This window comes from Bufo gargarizans, chromosome 2 (genome assembly GCF_014858855.1).
Source record: "Bufo gargarizans isolate SCDJY-AF-19 chromosome 2, ASM1485885v1, whole genome shotgun sequence".
NCBI classification, from domain to species: domain Eukaryota; kingdom Metazoa; phylum Chordata; class Amphibia; order Anura; family Bufonidae; genus Bufo; species Bufo gargarizans.
The window spans coordinates 106545643-106566686 of record NC_058081.1 but is presented as its reverse complement, the minus strand read 5'-3'; the positions used below and the strand labels follow the sequence as shown (position 1 = coordinate 106566686).

Here is a 21044-nt window from a genome sequence, read left to right as displayed (position 1 = left end):
AAAATGGAGAAAGAAAAAATAAAATAAAATCAAAAGGAAGCCACCCTGTGTCAGCAAACAGCTATACCCAGCGAGAAAGGAATGCCTGTCCTGCTCTCCCCAACCCTTATCTAGTGTTGTCAGCAGTTTAGAATGGTCAAAACTGCTGACAGACTACTTTTAACAATTGCACATATAATTGAAACAGATCACTTTACTCTCGTTAACATACAAAACTTTAATGCAAACCTGAAATAAAATATTTTAATAGAAAACTATATCTACACATACAGGTAGCAATTAATCTCCAGTCTCCTCTGAGTCTTCAAGTTTTTCAATAAAGAGCTCATTCTGTGCAGCAGAACCTTCTTCAATGACAGCGCTACTTGAGGGCTCTTGTTTCTGGGAGCAGATCTCAACGGCTTTATCTACTTCCTCCAACAAATCTGCATCAAAATCCTCCAGAATATCATCTGGATCTGTTGCGCTGGACTGAGATAGAGCTGCAGGAGCAGTAAGAGCTAAAAGTAATAGAGAAAAAGGATGAAAATAAATAAATACATCTTGCACATTTATTGCAGAATCCCAATGCAACCAATTCTGTCTACTATGACATTTTGTACACAGCGACATATTCTGGCGATACTGCATTATTAGCCAACAAATCACCATACCAGTTTATAAGCTACAAGCAGTGGGGATCCATACAACCCCACAGTGGAGGATTTATAGATAATTTGAGGGGCAAATATACTAAAGTTTTCTCTTTGCATTTTACACATTATAAGTTGTATCTTTGTAGTTTGCACAGAGGCCAAATTCTTGAAAACCCCATTTATTCATTGCCTTCTATGAATCACACTGTAATAGGAGCCTGTCACACTGAAGGTGATGTGAATCAGTGGGAGGCTTATTACAGAGTAGGAAATATGCTGTTTGATAAAACATTGGATTTAAAGAAGACCTGTCTTATTTTTTTTTTTTTTTAAAGCTAATACCTCTTGGTCTCTGGATTTCAGCTACCGTATTTTTCGCCCCATAAGAGGCAGAACCATCTTGCCCCTCTGTTCTCCTGCTACATTTTTACACTCAATATGTAAATCTGCAGTAAAGGTACAGGGAGACCTCAGCTTTCATCAATGGGTGTTGCCTTCTCTCCCTTGCAGTGACCTTGTCCAAACAATATGGACTGCTTCACAGCGATGCAGAAGACGCGTTCTCTCGAGATTCTTCACTCTGTAAACAAAGTCTACGTGGAACCAATGCTGTTGTGACAGTGGGTGACTTGCTTACACTGGCTAATCCCACAGGGTAAATCCTGCAAGAACAGTATGTCTTCTGCATCGCTGTGAAGCAGTCAGCATTGATTGGGCAGCGTCACAGCAAGGGAGAAGGCAACACCCCAATGAGGAGAGCTGAGATGTCCACCTCCCAGTACCGTTACTGCAGATTAACATATTGGGTGCTAAAATGGAGAAGGAGCCATAGACGGATCCGTCTTTCCGGCGTCATTTATTTTTATCACACTGTGCATGCGCAGACCAGAAGGACGGATCTGGCACTATTACATTCTTTTTTTTTTTTTTTTTTTTTTATGACGGATCCGGCATTCAGGCATATCTTCTGTTTTTTTTCGCCGGAGATAAAACCGTAGCATGCTACAGTTTTCTCTTTTGCCTGATCAGTCAAAACGACTGAACTGAAGACATCCTTATGCATCCTGAATGGATTACCCTCCATTCAGAATGCATGGGGATATGTCTGATCAGTTCTTTTCTGGCATGAAGCCCTTTTGACGGAACTCAGTGCCGGAAAAGAAAACCGCTAGTGTGGAAGTACCCCAAGATAGCCTTTCCTAGATTTCTCTTTACCCTGAAACCTGCAGTCAGGGGGAAGTAGGATCAATCCTCAACACATTTGATTTCCGGCCTGTCAGTCCAATTTTCATCTAGTGTGGACCAGAAAAGTTGGCGTATTTTTGCAATAATTTCCAACGTTTGTGTCACCTCCTCAGACCCTTACTACATTACAGTGTTACAATTAACTATAACAGTTTTATGAATTAGTTTGTACCTTGACTGTCTGTTTGGACCTGCATTTTTAGCATTCTCTTCTCCATAGCCAAGCGCCTGTTCCTTTCTATCCTCTGAAGCGTCTCCTCACTTAGTTCAACTACACTAGATTGAGAAACAGATGGAGGAGACGACTCTGTGAGTGCAGAAAATTCTTCAGAAGCAAAGTCCGGGACATCCTCCTCCTTCTGTATAATAACTGGGGATAAAAACAAAAACAGCAATGACTTCTCACGACTCTGTACAATTCAGTGACTAGTTATACATCAGAGAACAATAAAATCTCCCCACTCCTTATCTGTAACTGCTAGAACAATGTACTGCTACGGTTTACTTCTCTACTAATATAGATCTACTTTACATCACTTGTTCTACCTCACTGTGTTATAACCTGTCTGAGGAAGAAATCTGAGTAGTCTCAAAAGCTTGCAATTTTGTCATCATGTTTAATAAGAACCTGAAAGGAATAAGAAGGGGGCACACTTTGAAATTAGTTGGGGGGGGGGGGGGATGAGAATTAATGTAACCAAGAGGCCATAGGCCTAACTAACTGGATAAAGTCCTCAAAAACAGCCACAAAATGGGATATTTTTAAAAGCATTCTAAAATCTAAATTGTGAGAGGTACATACCTTATGGGAATAAAAAGGTTAAGGAACAAGAAAAAAACCAATGCGGGTGAATAGAAATGTAAAGAAAGCAATAAATGACAAGAAGAAAGCATTTAAAATCACTAAAAGAAAAAAAATAGAATATGTAAAAGACAAAAAAGCAGCCAAACTAGAGACCGAGAGATTAAATACCAAAGAGAGTAAAACTAACCAGAAAATGTTCTTCTCAATTACATAAATGGTTAAAAGTATAAATCTGAAGGTGTCTGCCCTTTACAGAGTAATGAGGGGGGAGTTGGAGAGCGATAAGGAGAAAGCAAAGCTATATTTAAAAAAAAAAAAAATCTCCACTGTATTCACTAGAGATGAGCGAATTTCATATTTTGAAATTTGTTCACACTTCGTTTGGTGGTAAAAGGTTAATTGCGCTATGGATTCCGTTACCATAACGCAATTCTATGACGGAATGCATTGTCTATGGGCTGATCTGTTTCCGTTATGCAGGGGAGTCTTCCCTGCCTGAGGAGGTGGTAATGGCGAGTTCACTAAAAGAGGGGTCTGGATGTATTTCTGGAGTGTAATATTACAGGCTATAGTTACTAGATGGGTTGTTGATCCAGGGAGTTATTCTGATCAGAGTTGGGAAGGATTTTTTTGTCCCCTAAAAAAATTGGCTTCTACCTCACAGGTTGTTTTTTGCCTTCCTCTGGATCAACAGGCCGAACTGGATGGACAAATGTATTTTTTCAGTCTTATAAACTATGTTACTTTGTATATGTAAATTATATTAAATATTACTACAAATAACTTCTGGAAAACTTCTTGAAAGCTAACAGCAGCCAGCTGACTACGATGCCCCCCTTTCCTTTATGGATTTCAGTTATTAAAAACAAACCTGTAATAAAGATATTAAAAAGACCAGAACTTGAATGTATGGAGCCATCGCACAGGAAGCCTCACATCTTTCCAGGTCCTGTCGGCAGGAACCATTTTATTCTATGTGGCAGTCTGAAGTCACATTAAACGACTCATTAATGTAACGCTGGGGTATCTGCCACATCTTAAAAACACTTGCATTAAAAAAAAGGCATCACGGTTGTGATTTATAAACTGAACATGCAAAATACCGTCTTCACTCATGAAGTCTTCATGCACAATAGGCAGATCCATGCGGATTCTTTTTAAGCAAGTCTAGGGAAAGAGCGGAAAAAAATAAAAAATAAGATACCGTAAAGACGAACATTACTAGCCAAGGATGAGTTCACAACTATTTATTTCCTGTGTTCTGTTCCATTACAGGAGCAGAACAATGAAAATAACAGGAGTGCAAAATTCAGCACATAACAGGTCCCACCGACTAATGGGATCCGTATGGTTTCCGTTCAGGAGTCTGCTTTTCTTAGCAGAGAAAAAAAGTCCACGCAGGATCTTCTGACGGAATCTGTGACAAAGGCTCTCAAATAGAGCACGTGCAGCAGGGGTACACAACCCCCAGCCCCCCGTCATGCTGGACATAAACACAGCTGATTGTCCGTCTATGCGATCAGATGCTTCTGATCTCAGTGGATTAAGGGCTCTTTCACAAGAGCGGATGCCGTGCGGGTAATCCGCTGCGTGAAAGAGTGCCAAACGCCACTACAGATAGCAGAGACACAGAGCATTACCATGATTGATAAGTGAGAAAGTTGTCAGCTTGATTTTGTAGTAAAAAGATCATGTTAATGCTCCATGTCACTGCTGTCCAGAGCGCGGCTTGGCTCTCTTTCACGCAGCAGATTAACCACACGGCATCCACTCGTGTGAAAGAGCCCTAAAGCTCCTGCAATCGTGGACCCCAAGTAGAAAGGCCCATGTTCTTCTTTAATCAGTGCATAGCGCTCAGCAGCTGTGTCGCTTCCTCTATTGGACCTGGCGATTATGTCTAAAACATAGACCTTTTATATGTGTCATGTAAAAATGCAGCAAAATAATATTTTTGTAGTCCAACAAATAAGTTTCTAATTGTTAAGGGCCTTTTCCAGCCTGTCATTAAAGGGTTAACCAAGTATAAAGTACAGTATAAAAACTGACTGGGCCTCTCAGCCCAACAGTAAGGCCCCTTTCACACGGGTGAGTTTTCCACACGGGTGCAATGCATGAGGTGAACGCATTGCACCCACACTGAATCCGGACCCATTCACTTCAATGAGGCTGTGCACATGAGCAGCGATTTTCACGCATCACTTGAGCGTTGTGTGAAAATCGCAGCAAGCTCTATATTGTACGTTTTTCACGCAACGCAAGCAAGTGCGGATGCGGTGCTATTTTCATGCATAGTTGCTAGTTGACGATCGGGATGGGGACCCGATCTTTATTATTTTCCCTTATAACATGGTTGTAAGGGAAAATAATAGCATTCTTAATACAGAATGCTAAGTAAATTAGGGATGGAGGGGTTAAAATAAATAAAACAAACAAACAAACAAACCTCACCTCATCCACTTGTTCGCGCTGCTCGGCTCGTCTTCTTTTTTCCTCCCAGCTTCTCAAAAGAAGAAAGAAGTCGAGCCGGGCAGCGCGAACAAGTGGATGAGGCGAGTTTAATTAATTAATTTATTTTTTTAACCCCTCCATCCCTAACTTACTTAGCATTCTGTATTAAGAATGCTATAATTTTCCCTTATAACAATGTTATAAGGGAAAATATTAAAATCTACAGAACACCTAACCCAAACTTCAGTGAAAAAGTCCGGGTTTGGGTCTGGGTACCACATTCTGTTTTTTCTCATGCACGTGCATTGCACTCGCGTGGAAAAAACTGAAGAACGCAATCGCATACAATAAATACTCACCCTACTCGCAGGCAAAATAAATAAAATAATCGCACAATTTTCCCAGGACGCACCCGCATCCTATCCGACCCTCACACGCGACGACCATGTAAAAGAGGCCTAAAGGGTCATGGATTGCACACAACCAATTTTTTTAACCTCCCTGAGTGACATCCATTTTTATAACGGATGTCACTTGGATAGCAATAGACCCAAAGTATTTCAAAGGCACAATGTACACTTCAATTATTTTAACGGATCTGTGTATCCGTTCTGATATTTTTAGAATTTGTCCTATTCATGTCAGTTTTCACTAATCCAAGCCACTTCTTAAAGAGGTTATCCAAGGCTGGAAATGCCTCCTCATAAGCCTGTGCCCCTCACACTGATTCTACTTACCTGGCTCCCCGCGCTGCTTCTGGTCCCCGCATGTGGATGAAAACATCAGGTGTCGGGGAAGAGCAGCCAATGGCAGACGGTGACTAACCTAGGGAGGCTTGTCCACGTCACCGCCTGCCATTGGCTCTTCCCCCTCCCCGACACTGTATGTTTTCATCCGCGCACGGGGAGAAGCAACGGCAGTTGTGCAGGGACCAAGGGCAGCGCATGAAGCCAGGTAAGTAGAATCAGTGTGAGGGGAATTTCCAGCCTCAGATAACCCCTTTAAAGTCTATTGGATCAGTGAAAAACTGAATACACTCCGATGCAATGCGGACACAAAAAACGGATACGGATCTGATTAATAGCTGAAACCATATCAGTCATGTGCACTCCTATTTATCCTATCTTTAGTTCCTTCTCCATAGGATATTTAAAGGCGAGTAACACATACACTATAAAGGTACACTTACATTTATTGCAGACATTTCTTAAACTGTCCAATTCACCTGCATAGAGTTTCCTGAAGTCCATGCACTTGCTGCAGAAATAACTCCATGCAGAGGTATGAAATCAATTGTTTTGTTGCTGAAACGTCTGCAATAAATCTGCTGCATATGAATATACACTTACAAGGCATTAGCAGTCCGTTACGCAGAGATGCCACAGAGGTGGGGCAGGAACATCAAGGTTGAATGTCAATGCCACAATAAGTAGGTGAAATTGTTATTAAGTAAAGCAATCACAATTTAGGACAGCATGTTCTGCTCCATCCTCACTTACCTGTACCTCCTTCTTATTCCCTAGTGTTTCCAGGCGACTAAGAAAGTCCTCAAATTGCAATTTTGGAAACAGTCTGTGCGCCCAATTCTCCATCTGCCTCATGAGAACCTTCAAATCGTCTGCCTGCGAGAGACCGAGAACAACAAAATCGGTTTTCCAACTGAGGTCCCATCCATCTCCCAAGTCATGCAGATGCCTTGTGGTACAGATGAATTATATGAGGAGCACACTGCCTGCACTGGAAGGTGAGGAGCGACAGGTTCTCTTTTAACAGAATACTTTTTATATTGGTAAACCAGTACTTAAAAAGGTTATGAACACCAACGGTAAAAAAAAAAAAAAGTTTGTTATATAGCCTAACTTCACCTCATCAGTGCAGCTTCACTGTGCGGTGAAGCAGAGAGGATCTGTAGCAGTTACCTCTGAACTCCTGACAAACACTCATTTAAGTCATATTCTTATCAGTTTGAACAAAAAAATTAAAAATAAAATAAATGTTTACTAAAGACCGACTGAAACGTATTTTTCTGTTGCCCAAAATGAGCAAAATACAATCATATACATTTACAATTTGGCACCATTTGTGCTATTTTAGTACCAACTACATAAATATTTCACTGTTTTGTCATATTAATACCTACAATTTAAGGACAGGCTCACAAAGGACTCCCTTGATTATGATGGAGTCATTTTATTTGCTACACAATTTTGTGCTTTTTTTATTACAGAATCTGCAACATATGCCCCTTACACAGACGTGAAAGCCTTAGATTTGTCCAGAGCATTAGGCTAGGGCTACACGGCGACATGTGTCACGCAACATTTTTTTGTAATGATAGTCAATGGTGTAACACTACTTGGATGGACTTTGATAGATTTTTTGCGACTGTCATGTTGCAGTGCGACACCATTATCATTTTTAAATGACACACGTCGCTGAGTAGCCCTGACCCTAACTGAGCAGAGTTAGCTTTTACAAAACAATTGCGTAAAAATGTACTCTGACCACATGACGGACATATTTTCTCAACCGTGTAGAACACCCCCACTGTTTTAATGGAGGGGAACAGAAACAATTCCCCTTTTTTATCTCCTATACTAATTACTTACAAAACACAAAATGACCACAAGTGTCACAGCTCACCTCATGTCCCTTTCCTTTGAATTTTGTGCCATCAAACAGATTCCTTAAAGCAGGCAAGCCCCGCTGTGAAGTGAGCCTAGAGGGAAATACATTAGAAAACAGGACAAAATGTACTAAATGACAAGCAGGTTTAGAGTACTTTCCCACTAGCGGTTTTCTTTTCCGGCATAGAGATCCGTCCTAGGGGCTCAATACCGGAAAATAACTGATCAGTTTTATGCTAATGCATCTGAATAGAGAGCAATCTGCTCAGGATGTCTTCAGTTCACTTTTCAGGACGGAGATAATACCGCAGCATGCTACGATTTTATCTCCGGCCAAAAAAACGGAACACTTGCCGGATCCGGCACTAATACATTCCTATGGAAAAAAAATACGTGTTCCGGATTTTTGCCCGGAGATAAAACCGTAGCAGGCTGCGGCATTATCTCCGTCCTGAACAGACAAAAAGACTGAACTGAAGACATCCTGATGTAACCTGAACGGATTACTCTCCATTTAGAATGCATGGGGATAAAACTGATCTGTTCTTTTCCGGTATTGAGCCCCTAGGACGGAACTCTATGCCAGAAAAGAAAAACGCTAGTGTGAAAGTACCCTTAGTGCTGATCCACAGCAAAATTCACAGGGGTCTCTTACACTGTATTGTATGCCCCGTGCGGATGTACCCTAAGGGTCCATTCACACGTCCTGTTTTTTTTCATCCTGAAAAACGGTCCGTTTTTTGCGGATCCGTTGTTCCTGAAAATGTTTCCGTATGTCATCCGTTTTTTGCGGATCCGCAAAAAACGGAAACATGTATACATTTCAATAATCAAATAAAGTTGTTTGGATTTCTTTGAAAAAAAAAATTGAAAAAAATAAAAAATTTGTTATGTGTTTCCAGGAACGGAATCCGCAAAAAACGGATGACATACGGAATGACATCCGAATGTCATCCGTTTTTTGCGGATCCATTGACTTTGTATTGTACCAGGATCCGATTTTTCAGGACAAAAATAGGACTTGTTTTATATTTAAACGGACATGCGGAACGGAACAACGGAAACGGACAGCACACATTGTGCTGTCCGATTTTTTCCAGGACCCATTGAAAATGAATGGGTCCAGATCTGGTCCTGATCTGTTCCTGAAAAAACGGAACAGATCAGGAAAGAAAAAACGGACGTGTGAATGGACCCTTAGACTGCCCTACTGCATTTGCTGACAAACTATCTTTTATTTAAAAAGAGCACATGTCAGTCAGTCGTGGTTTGCATGGATAAATCAGACCTATCACAAGAAGAGATGTCGGTGTAGTGCCAATCAACTCTGTATGGTGGTTAGGCTCTCGCAATACATTTATTTACAACTACACCAATTGAAACTGACCTAATACTGCGTACGCAATTACATCTCCTTTCCACATTACACTGGACATGTTCAATTTTCTGGAAATTTATCTAACAGTTCCACACACTTCCATTTTGAGTCGACAGGTAATGGATCAGTCGTGGTCTGATCACAGCTGAGGCAGAGAAGACTTCATTTTCCTCCAATTCACCCACATTCATCTGTGTAGACTGCCTGAGCGATTTTGTTTGCAATCTAACATTTTATATATGAAAATTATGCCCATTCCTTTGACAGCACCTTTTATATAAGCCCATCACTTTAGTGTTCACACGCTAAGGTAAATCAGATATGTATTTTTGAAGAAATCCAATGCCAGCGGATCTGCATGTGGATTAGTCATTCAATGAGACTAATCCACAGCCGTTCGGAACAGAGCATAAAAATACCCAATGTACTTGCATTAGCTATAAAATGTTGGACGTTGGCTGTGTACACCCTGCATCGTGGTGCAGACCCATTGACTTCAAGAATAGAACATAACCCATATTTTGAGGTGTGGCCGCATGGCCCCACAAGCACATGGAAGGACTTCCATGTGCTTCCGGGCCCGTGGGGCCACGCCACAAAAGATAAGACATGTCCTATCTTTAGCCACTTTTTGCAGATCATGGACCCATTGAAGTCATTGTGTCCGCACCACGATGCAGGGTGCACACAGCCGGTGTCCGTATTTTGTAGATCTGCAGTTCGCCAAACAAACACTGTTGTGTTAATGGAGCCTCCTGCAAATTCCACAGGTAACAATGAACAGTGTTGTTCTGGTGGCAAGCACACAGATTTCTGCAAGCCCATTCAGATGAACCAGACAGTCAGAAATTTCTGCAAGTATTCTGCCTCATGGGAATATGCCATATTTATAAAAATCCCACACACCTCATCAGGTGCCATTTGATAGATGAAAATAATTAGAGTATTTAGCACATACCGCTGAGCATCTAGTTTTGGCTGCGGTCTCTTTACGACTCTTCTGGCAGGCTTTGGCGCTTCCTCTGATTGTGTTTCTCCCATGTTCCTAGTCCAGTCATCTACAAAGAAATTAATAAGTAGCTTTATATTCAAGACAAACGCAGAACAGAAAAAGAAACAGGACGACGACTAATCTGAAAACAGCATTGTTTGCCGAAAAATGAAGAGAATAAGGTTCATAACATTCCAAGGCTTTGCACATCTTTGAAGCAGGGGAAAAAAAAATAAAAAATAATCTCTCCCCTTTCCTGTGTGTGGACTTCTCTCCATCTATACCATGATATATTATAGCCTGTGTGATCTGCACTCCCTGAAGACTTAGATGCTCTCCTCACTATGATCTACTGTGTACAACCTCTCACTTGGCCAAAACAGGCAAGAGCGGATTGTTGTTGCTCGCTAGAAGATCAGTTATGGACCCCTCTTTGGAACAGAACATTCATTCATCTGTCTGAATCTGATATCAGCATTATCATGATGTAATATACAACTAAGAAGTCCATGTAGACTTTAAACAGCTACCTCCATTAGCTAAGTCTTCATTGTCATCATCCGCTGCACCAGGAGAACGTGGTGGTGGTAAAGGAGGGAAACTTTCATCTTCTGTGTGTTCATAATCCGGCATGTCAAAAAGGTCATTTTCTAGTCGATCCATCGTCTTTGTGACAAATTCTACACAAGAAGCAGCATAAATATTACTTGAAGAATAAGTACTTACATACACAACATGACTAAGCAAGACAATACTTATACCAAACACAATAAGGCAACTTCTTGCAAGACTACAGGTAAGCTCAACATTTCTGTTCAGGCCGGAAGGACGGAAACGGCATTTTGAACGTCTTCAGTTCAGTCGTTTTGACTGATCAGGCAAAAGATAAAACCGTAGCATGCTACGGTTTTATCTCCGGTGAAAAAAACTGAAGACTTGCCTGAATGCCATTTTTCCCCATAGGAATGTATTATAGCCGGATCCGGCATTCAGGCAAGTCTTCAGTTTTTTTTCCGCCGGAGATAAAACCGTAGCATGATCAGTCAAAACGACTGAACTGAAGACGTCCTGGTGCATCCTGAACGGATTACTCTCCATTCAGAATGCATGGGGATATGCCTGATCAGTTCTTTTCCGGTATAGAGCCCCTGTGACGGAACTCTATGCCAAAGAAAAACCGCTAGTGTGAAAGTACCCTAAGGCAGACCAGATGTGCAGTCTTAGGCCCCTTTCACACAGGCGAGTATTCCGCGCGGATGCGATGCGTGAGTTGAACGCATTGCACCCGCACTGAATTTTGACCCATTCATTTCTATGGGGCTGTTCACATCAGCGGTCATTTTCACGCATCACTTATGCGTTGCGTGAAATTCGCAGCATGCTCCTCTTTGTGCGTTGCGATAATCCACACAACGCAGGCCCCATAAAAGTGAATGGGGTTGCGTGAAAATCTTAAGCATCCGCAAGCAAGTGCGGATGCGGTGCGATTTTCACACACGGTTGCTAGGAGACGATTGGGATGGAGACCCGATCATTATTATTTTCCCTTATAACATGGTTATAAGGGAAAATAATAGCATTCTGAATACAGAATGCATAGTACAATAGCGCTGGAGGGGTTAAAAAAAAAAAAAAAATATTATTTAACTCCCCTTAGTCCACTTGTTTGCGTAGCCGGCATCTCCTTCTGTCTCCTTTGCTGAACAGGACCTGGGGTGAGCATTCATTACATGAACAGGACCTGTGATGACGTCACTCCGGTCATCACACGATCCATCACCATGGTAAAAGATCATGTGATGGACCATGTGATGACCGGAGTGACATCATCACAGGTCCTGTTCATGTAATGAATGCTCACCCCAGGTCCTGTTCAGCAAAGTAGACAGAAGGAGATGCCGGCTACGCGAACAAGTGGACTAAGGCGAGTTAAATTATTATTATTATTTTTTTAACCCCTCCAGCGCTATTTGACTATGCATTCTGTATTCAGAATGCTATTATTTTCCCTTATAACCATGTTATAACGGAAAATAATACAATCTACAGAACACCGCGATTTTCTTCACGCGAGTGCAAAATGCATTACAATATTTTGCACTCGCGCAGAAAAATCGCGGGTGTTCCCGTAACGCACCAGCACATTTTCCTGCAACGCCAGTGTGAAAGGGGCCTTAAGAACTTGCTAGTTGGAAAGGTAGGCAACATAATAGATTTCTGAAGTTATGGAGTCCCTGGAGGGCCTTTCGGGATGGTGGGACTTACGATGTGTACTTTTTAGCTGCCGCAGATTGGATGAACACTACTGTCACAGCAGTCTCTTGTTATCAGATATAATATACTGGGTTCCGTACATTAGACAACGGCACATTTCAAGAAAAGACAGTACTAAAGCGAGTCTTTAATAGTACTACAAGTCCCAGTTCAAGAACAGGAGAGCTAGTGCATTAAACATTAATTATATCTTAAGTGGATGCCATGTTTCACTACAAATAAGGTATAAGCAAAGCATATATTGTGCACACCTACGAAAGGAATTAGAAACATCACAAGGCCGTATCTTTTTCTTAAGATTTATGCAAGAGCTCTAATGTGACCGAGAGTATATTTTAATTTTATACACACACACTCTTTATCATAGATCTCTTTATCTGGATACCTAGTACCTACCCCCTTCCAACTCTACCTTCCTCTGATACTGTATGTTATTTTATATTTTGGGTGGGGTGGTGGGGGTTCTATTTCTCATTATGGAGAGTGCATAGCATGCATGAGGAATATTCCAAAGAACCCGAAGATATAAAAATTAGCCTTCTTTCCAAAAGGAGAAGAAAGCCAAGCCTCCCTGATTAAAAAAGTAAGAAATGGTAATTAGCACATTTTCCCAGAAGCCCAGAGCAGCATTGTCTGCCCTACAATACTTCTCATGCATGCTAGGTGCTCTCCATAATGAGAAAAAGTAACTGGACAAAGCTAGCAAGTTAAGCCAATTTTGAATCTGGTCTAAACCCATAGAGACAGGAGGAAGATCTGTGAGCTGCCTCCTCTCCCTGCATTCTGTCTACTCGCCTCGACCCCAACTCCACACAGGTTGAAGTGAGAACTTCAAGTACAGTACACGCAGCGCTCACTTCAACTAGTTCCAGCTCTAGAGCTTTGTTCTTGGGTCTTGTTTTACGCTGGGTTCACACCCGAGCGTTCTCAAAGGAGCACTCTGTATGCGCGATTGTACCAGCGTTTGCAATCGCGCATACAGAGACAAGCAAACACCGATTGTCGCGCGTTCCCGAAAGTCTATGTACGGGAACGCGCGACAAGACGCCCCAAAGAAGCTCATGTACTTCTTGGGGCGTCGGGCATTTTACAGCGCGATCGTACGCGCTGTAAAACGCCCAGGTGAGAACCATTCCCATAGGGAATCATCGGTTTCTCCTTGTTGAGCGTTTTACAGCGCGTAGGAACGTGCTGTAAAACGCTCAGGTGTGAACCCAACCTTAAAGCTAGCTCTTAATGTTGAGCAGCATTCGATACTGAAGAAAAAGACCTCAGAACCGGCCGGCCTCAACAGCCATGCAGGGTGTGATCAAGGTGATTTTCCAGGACTACACACTGATGGTTAACTAATCAAAGGAGTCATCATGCCCGGGCCCCTCACATACAATGTATTTACCTAGCTCCCCAGCACCCGCGTTGCTTCTAAAGCCCACAGCTGCATCCCCCTGTCACGTGGATGAAAACATCCGGTGTCAGGGTGGGACAGCCAATATGAGGCAGTGACAGGGATGAGTCTCCGTAGCATCGCACATCGCCTAGGGAGGCCTGTCCCCGTCTGCTATTGGATAGTATTAGAGAGTACTTACACTAAATAATGTGTAATTACACTAAAACACAGCTACAGGGCAGACGCAACGTCATTGTATCAAAGTGTCATATCTTAAGTGTTGTGGCATGAAAAGATATAAAATATTTATCAAAATATGAGGGGAGGACTCAATTTTGAGAGAGACTGATAGAGAGATATCTATCTATCTCTTAGATACCTGATCCACGTGAACTGGTGCTCTGCACTGGGGAGTGTCCGTGCGTTCAAATGGATGAGGTAAGTTTTTTGTTTTGTTTTTTGGCACCAAGAGAAAAAAAAAAAAAAAAAAAAAAAAAAAGTTACTAATTTATACTAGAGGCACCATTGGGGGCATTTTATATACAGGGGGATTTTTACATATAGGATGGCACTGTGGGAGACTTTATATATAATGGGGCTACTATGGGAGCATTATAGAAACCAGGAGCATTACAAGGAGGTCATTATAGATTTTTTTTTTACCAATGAATTCTATCTGTTTTTTATGGTGGCAGAGGAGACGTCCTGGTTTTGTGCACACAGGTCACCGCTCCAGCCAATCCATGGCCCACGAATCGAATAAACACTTGGGCAACCCCTTTACATGTGTTAAAATAACAAAAAGAAAAAATTAACACTCACTCCTTTTCTCCTCTGCTGCTTTCTACGCCGAGCCCTGGTCCTCTCCTCTACGGCAGAGGTGACGTTCGGTGCACACAGGTCACCGCTCCAGCCAATCGGTGACCTCAGAAGTGATGTGCCGTGTACGGATGAGGCTGGTGATTGGCTGCATGGTGACCTGTGTGCACAGAACGTCAGTGGCAGGGAGGACTGGAAAGCAGCACTGGAAGAAAGGGGATATATCACTTCTTTTGTTATTTTAGAGCACATGTACAAGGGCTAAAATGTATTATTTAACCAGCCCTCTTGCATCATGGGCGACGTCACCTGTAATGCTAGGGAAGCAGGAGCAGGCCGCGACTGTGAACTGCTATTGGGTGCATCGACCACGACTGCGGTGGTCGTGCAGGGATCCAGAGGGACGCGGGTGACAGAACTTCGGGAACAAGTCAGCCTACTAGGCACACTGCATATAAATATTGTTTATTAGTTATGTCTACAGACTTCATTTTATTGTGGGGGCTAAATATTTGCCAGTTAAACAAAAAGATGATGCCTTCAAGAACTGTTTAGGTGTGATTAATGTGGATTTTAACATGTAATAAGGCATGCTCGTTTTACCGGAGCATGGGCGTCCTCTTTCCTTATACCACCTGGTAGCCTCTGACTGTATCCGAGAGGATCTCATTACTCATATGTCACATGAGAAATTCAGCGATGAGCGGATCACCTATGTGCTGAGCACCACAGTGCAGGTCCTGTATAATAGGACAGGGATTACCCTGCCCTCAGCCAAATCAGGATTATTCACCATGGATGATCCCTAGAGGCTGCACACACAAGTAACATGAGACAGGTTCATCTGTACTTACTGTGTGCTGTGAACCACGGCCCCACTTTACTAATATGTCTGCACTTGTAAACCGTCTAAAAAGTGGCGCAACTAGGGGTTCTTTCTACTGGAAAAGGGGGTGGTGATTAGCAGGAAGAGGCACAGCTGTGCGGGAAAGGGGCATGACCTAAGTTGTGACGTTTTGCGCCAAAGCTGCACTACAATTCTGGTGTAAAATTCTGCCTGAAGGTAAGGCTACTTTCACATGTGTGCTTTCAATTCTGGTTTTGAGATCCGGCAGTTTTGTTCCCGTTCATTGTCAATCCTTTCATCTGTACCGTTTTGTTGATGGACACAAAACCTCTGCAAGCTGCAGTTTTGTGTCCTGCTTGCAAAATGGAACAAACCGGCTCCGGCGTAAAAATCAATGTAAGTCAATGGCGCCGGATCAGTTTTGTTTGTTTTTTGTGGAAGATGAAAAGAAATAATAAATAAATGGACCTGGCGCCCATTGACTTACAACGATTTTCATACTGTATCCGGTTTGTTCAGTTTTGATTTAATACAACCAGATCCGTCCTAAACTGATGCATTAAATGGCACGGATCAGTTTAATTCCGAGAGCTGAATTAACTCTGCGGGATCTCTTAACCAGTAATAAAGAGTAACTAAACCTTTGTGTGACATTTTTATATGATGTCCCTCATGCGCTAATAAAACTTTTTCTAATATACTTAATTTAGTATTTTTCTTAGTCTTTTCCCTCCCTAAAGTGCACAACTCCCAATGCACTTAAAGGGGTTGTCCGGGTTCAGAGCTGAACCCGGACATACCCAGAATTTCACCCAGGCAGCACCCCAACAAGTGCATCAGAGCAGTTCATGCTCCGATGCTCTCTCTTGCTCTGCGCAGGATCGCGCAGGGCAAGGGCTCTTATTTACAATAACACTGCCGGGCGGAGGCTTTGGCCCATCATTGCCGGTGACGTCACCAGGCTCAGTGCTTGGCGGAAGCTTTCACCTGGCAGCCCCAATGGAGAGCCCGGTACGTCACCGGAACTCTAGAAAATGCCTTTGCCCTGTGCAATTTAGCACAGGACAAAGGAGAGCATCGAAGCATGAACTGCCCTGATGCTCTTGTCAGGGAGGGCTGCCTGGGTGAAATTCAGGGTATGTCCAGGTTCAGTTCTGAAACCGGACAACCCCTTTAAAACTCAGTTCTCTGTACACCACTGACTGCTTAGGGATGTACGGACTAAGGGCTCATGCACACAACCGTATGCCCTCCGAGACATACGGTCTGTGAGCGGGCCATATGTCCCGAAGCGGCATACAACGTGTGCACGGGAGCGCACAGCATCAACCTATGGTAAAGGTATAATAAAAATACAAAATAAATTACTAAAGTACATTACAAATAGTTTTATTAGGGCATTATTAGGGATTTGAAACTAGCCCATTCATTTATAACTTCTAGAACAAATAATAAAGGAATGGTACAACATAGAGCCATAAGAATAGGACGAGGCAAGTTCTAGACTTGACAGCGACGAATCAATGGATGTGGTATATCTGGACTTCTCCAATCCATTTGACACTGCACCACATAAAAGGTTAGTATATAAAATGAGAATGGTCGGACTGGGAGAAAACGTCTGTATGTGGGTAAGTAACTGGCTCAGGGTACTTTCACACTTGCATTTTTCTTTTCCGGCGCTGAGTTCCGTCCCAGGGGCTCTATACCGGAAAACAACTGATCAGTTTTATCCCCATGCGTTCTGAATGGAGAGAAATCAGTTCCGTTCGCATCAGGATGTCGTCAGTTCAGTCATTTTGACTGATCAGGCAAAAGAGAAAACCGCAGCATGCTATGGTTTTATCTCTGGCGAAAAAAAACTGAAGACTTGCCTGAACGCCGGATCCGTCATTTTTTCCCATAGGAATGTATTAGTGCTGGATCCGGCCTTCCGTTCCATACGCAGACTGAAAAAAAGGTGAAAAAAAAATAAATGCCGGATCCGTTTTGTCTTCCGGCATTTCAATGCATTTTTTTCTACTGATCAGGCATTTTTAAGACTGATCAGGATCCAGATCAGTCTTACTAATGCCATCAGTTAGCATACATTTTGCCTGATCCGGCAGGCAGTTCCGGCGACTGTTTTATCTCCAGCAAAAAAAACGGAAGACTTGCCTGAATGCCAGATAGGAATTCAATTTCATAGGAATGTATTAGTGCCGGATCCGTCCTTCCGGTCTGTGCATGCACAGACCTTTAAAAAAAAAAGAGAAAAATAAAATAAAAAAACGGATCCGGTATTGCAATGCATTTTTCAGACTGATCAGGTTACTTTCACACTTGCGGCAGTGTGATCCGGTGGGCAGTTCCGTCGTCGGAACTGGCCGCCGGATCCGCCGCTGACTGAAAGCATTTGTGAGACGGATCCGGATCCGTCTCTCCGCTTGTCATGTACATTTTTTCTCATTTTTACCGATCTGCGCATGCCGGAACGCCGGATCCGGCATTCCAGTATTCTGAATGCCGGATCCGGCGCTAATACATTCCTATGGGAAAAAATGCCGGATCCGGCGTTCAGGCAAGTCTTCAGTTTTTTTCGCCGGAGAGAAAACCGTAGCATGCTGCGGTTTTCTCTTTTGCCTGATCAGTCAAAACGACTGAACTAAAGACATCCTGATGCAAACTGAACGGATTAGGCTACTTTCACACTTGCGTTCGGGGTTCCGCTTGCGAGTTCCGTTTGAAGGCTCTCACAAGCGGCCCCGAACGGATCCGTCCAGCCCTAATGCATTCTGAGTGGATGCAGATCCGCTCAGAATGCTTCAGTCTGGCAGCGTTCAGCCTCTGCTCCGTTCAGCAGGGGGACACCTGAACGCTGCTTGCAGCGTTCGGATGTCCGCCTGGCCGTACGGAGGCAAACAGATCCGTCCAGACTTACAATGTAAGTCAATGGGGACGGATCCGTTTGAAGTTGACACAGTATGGCTCAATTTTCAAACGGATCCGTCCCCCATTGACTTTCAATGTAAAGTCAAAACGGATCCGTTTGCACTATCATGAACAAAAAAAAAATTTATATATTTTTTTTGTTCATGGTAATGCAAACGAATCCGTAATGAACGGATCTAAGCGTTTGCATTATAGGTGCGGATCCGTCTGTGCAGACACCAGACGGATCCGCTCCGAACGCAAGTGTGAAAGTAGCCTTACTCTCCATTCAAAATGCATGGGGATAAAACTGATCAGTTCTTTTCCGGTATAGAGCCCCTGTGACGGAACTCTATGCCGGAAAAGAAAAACGCAAGTGTGAAAGTACCCTAAGGGCTCTTTCACACTTGCGTTCTTTTCTTCCGGCATAGAGTTCCGTCGTCAGGGCTCTATGCCGGAAGAATCCTGATCAGGATTATCCTAATGCATTCTGAATGGAGTGAAATCCGTTCAGGATGCATCAGGATGTCTTCAGTTCCGGAACGGAACGTTTTTTGGCCGGAGAAAATACCGCAGCATGCTGCGCTTTTTGCTCAGGCCAAAAATCCTGAAGACTTGCCGCAAGGCCGGATCCGGCCTTAAGCTAAACGTCGTTTCGGCGCATTGCCGGATCCGACGTTTAGCTTTTTCTGAATGGTTACCATGGCTGCCGGGGCGCTAAAGTCCTGGCAGCCATGGTAAAGTGTAGTGGGGAGCGGGGGAGCAGCATACTTACCATCCGTGCGGCTCCCGGGGCGCTCCAGAGTGACGTCAGGGCGCCCCAAGCGCATGGATCACGTGATCGCATGGACACGTCATCCATGCGCATGGGGCGCTCTGACGTCACTCTGGAGCGCCCCGGGAGCCGCACGGACTGTAAGTATACCGCTCCCCTGCTCCTAATATGGCAACCAGGACTTTAATAGCGTCCTGGGTGCCATAGTAACACTGGAAGCATTTTGAAGACGGATCCGTCTTCAAATGCTTTCAGTACACTTGCGGTTTTCCGGATCCGGCGTGTAATACACGCCGGATCCGGACAACGCAAGTGTGAAAGAGGCCTAAGTCAGAAAAATGCCTGATCAGTCAGAAAAAAATGACATGCGTTTTCATACAGTTTGCCTGATCAGGCAGGCAGTTCAGGCAATGGAACTGCCTGCTGGTGTTCTGCCACTTTTCTATACCCGGAAGTGATGTAGCTGCACCGGAAGTCACGTGAACGCGTTGGAATCAGCTGGAGGAGGGGGTGTGCGTGCTGCGCAAGTGCATTGGGCTAAAGTATAGTAATCTGGCAGAACACCCCGAGCCCGTAATCTACATTAATTTGTACGCTCTCCACGCATCGGGCTCGGCCTCGCTGCGCTCGGCATTTGCTAAAACTAACTCTATGCCGCCATGGATGGTAAAGAAAGAGATGGATGGTAAAGAAATGGAGGGCTGGGAAAACGCAGGGGCGTTCTGCCAGATTACTATACTTTAGCCGAATGCGCTTGCGCAGAGCACACACCCCCTCCCCCAGCTGATTCCAACACGTCCACGTGACTTCCGGTGCAGCTACATCACTTCCGGGAATAGAAAAGTGGCAGAACACCGGAATCTAACAACGCACAAGTGTGAAAGTACCCTAAGGAAAAATAAAATAGCTGAATGCGGCCTTAGGTCTCCTGCACAAGTACACGCCACAGATTTACAATATGCCAGTAAATAATACTCTATGGGACGTATACTGTGCCTCAGACTTCACTGATACCATGACAAGCGACATAAAACAGTGTATGGCGTTGTGGTATCAGATGTGATATAACCTGGATATACACAGGCACCGGCCCAGGACACTTGGACCTGCACTGTGCAGGGTGTCAGCAACCTTTAGCGTCCCAGCTGCTGTGAAACTACAACTCCCAGCATGCACACTGACACGGCTGCCCTAGTAATTCTCATAGAGGTGAATGGAGCATTCTGGGAATTGTAGTTTCAGAACAGCTGGAGCTTCCTGATTTCTGCTCTACCACCTACCTGGTTCTACCCAGATGCTGGCAGGGGGTCACTATTACACACAGGCCTTGGGCGTGCTGGGACCCATAGCTCTGCACAAACCTGTAACCTCCATTGGTGTGCAACTCTGTACAACCTTCGGCATGCATGTATTCCCACCTTAGAAAGCAGGCCGCCATCGCAGACGCTATGCCCACAGCCCGTATACCGGGGTACATCACCATCTGTATACCTGTGCCAATCGTGCCCGGCGCAGCTGCCTCCCTACAGTCTACAGTCCCATGCAATAAAGCGCGCCTTCAGGATAAATGACGTCACGGCAGAGAGGGGGAGCCACCGCTGACGGACTAGCTTGTTACTAAGCAACGGCTTGGAGAGAAAAACGCGGGAGTTCTGAAACTGAAAACTTTATTGTTCCTGGACGAACACTAACATTTTTCAACTACGTGTGTGGGCAGTCTCCAAGTGCAGGTTATTATAGCTTTGGGTAATGCCATCATTAGCATATGTATCAAAACCCATCATTTGTGGTACTACATTACCCATTTTCGACCAGTGTAAGACTTTTTTTTGGGGGGGGAGCAGCCTAAATGTCCTCTTTGACCTTCCATTTCCAGCAGTGGCATAGAAGCGGTGGGTAAGCT

At 43.7% G+C, this 21044-nt stretch overlaps 1 protein-coding gene and 1 non-coding gene across 4 annotated transcripts; both read right to left on the bottom strand.

Moving 5' to 3' along the window:
• Positions 1–204: 204 nt before the first annotated feature.
• On the bottom strand, positions 205–20733 carry TIPIN (TIMELESS interacting protein). 3 transcript variants are annotated; one of them, XM_044283156.1, is made up of 8 exons: positions 20633–20733; positions 10660–10809; positions 10097–10196; positions 7777–7852; positions 6633–6755; positions 3789–3852; positions 2053–2250; positions 205–500 (listed from the first exon to the last, which is right to left on the bottom strand). In XM_044283156.1, exons 2-8 carry the CDS (start codon positions 10790–10792, stop codon positions 280–282), a joined length of 915 nt encoding a protein of 304 aa, XP_044139091.1. In that variant the 5' UTR covers positions 10793–10809; positions 20633–20733; the 3' UTR covers positions 205–279. The 3 variants fall into 3 exon arrangements, with proteins under 3 accessions (XP_044139091.1, XP_044139092.1, XP_044139093.1); XM_044283157.1 differs by having other exon boundaries at positions 20560–20675; XM_044283158.1 differs by lacking the exon at positions 20633–20733 and adding an exon at positions 17331–17392.
• On the bottom strand, positions 3590–3719 carry LOC122929870. Its single transcript, XR_006388084.1, has one exon.
• Positions 20734–21044: the final 311 nt, after the last annotated feature.

What these genes read in the sequence shown, in the direction of transcription:
- TIPIN (XM_044283156.1), bottom strand. Translation starts at nt 10,792, where the DNA reads ATGGATCGACTAGAAAATGACCTTTTTGACATGCCGGATTATGAACAC. An exon ending in CCAAAACTAGATGCTCAGCG is followed by an intron (nt 7,853 to 10,096) that starts GTATGTGCTAAA and finishes ATTTCCCTCTAG; the next exon opens with GCTCACTTCACAGCGGGGCT. An exon ending in AGACTTCATGAGTGAAGACG is followed by an intron (nt 2,251 to 3,788) that starts GTATTTTGCATG and finishes TTTTATCCCCAG; the next exon opens with TTATTATACAGAAGGAGGAG.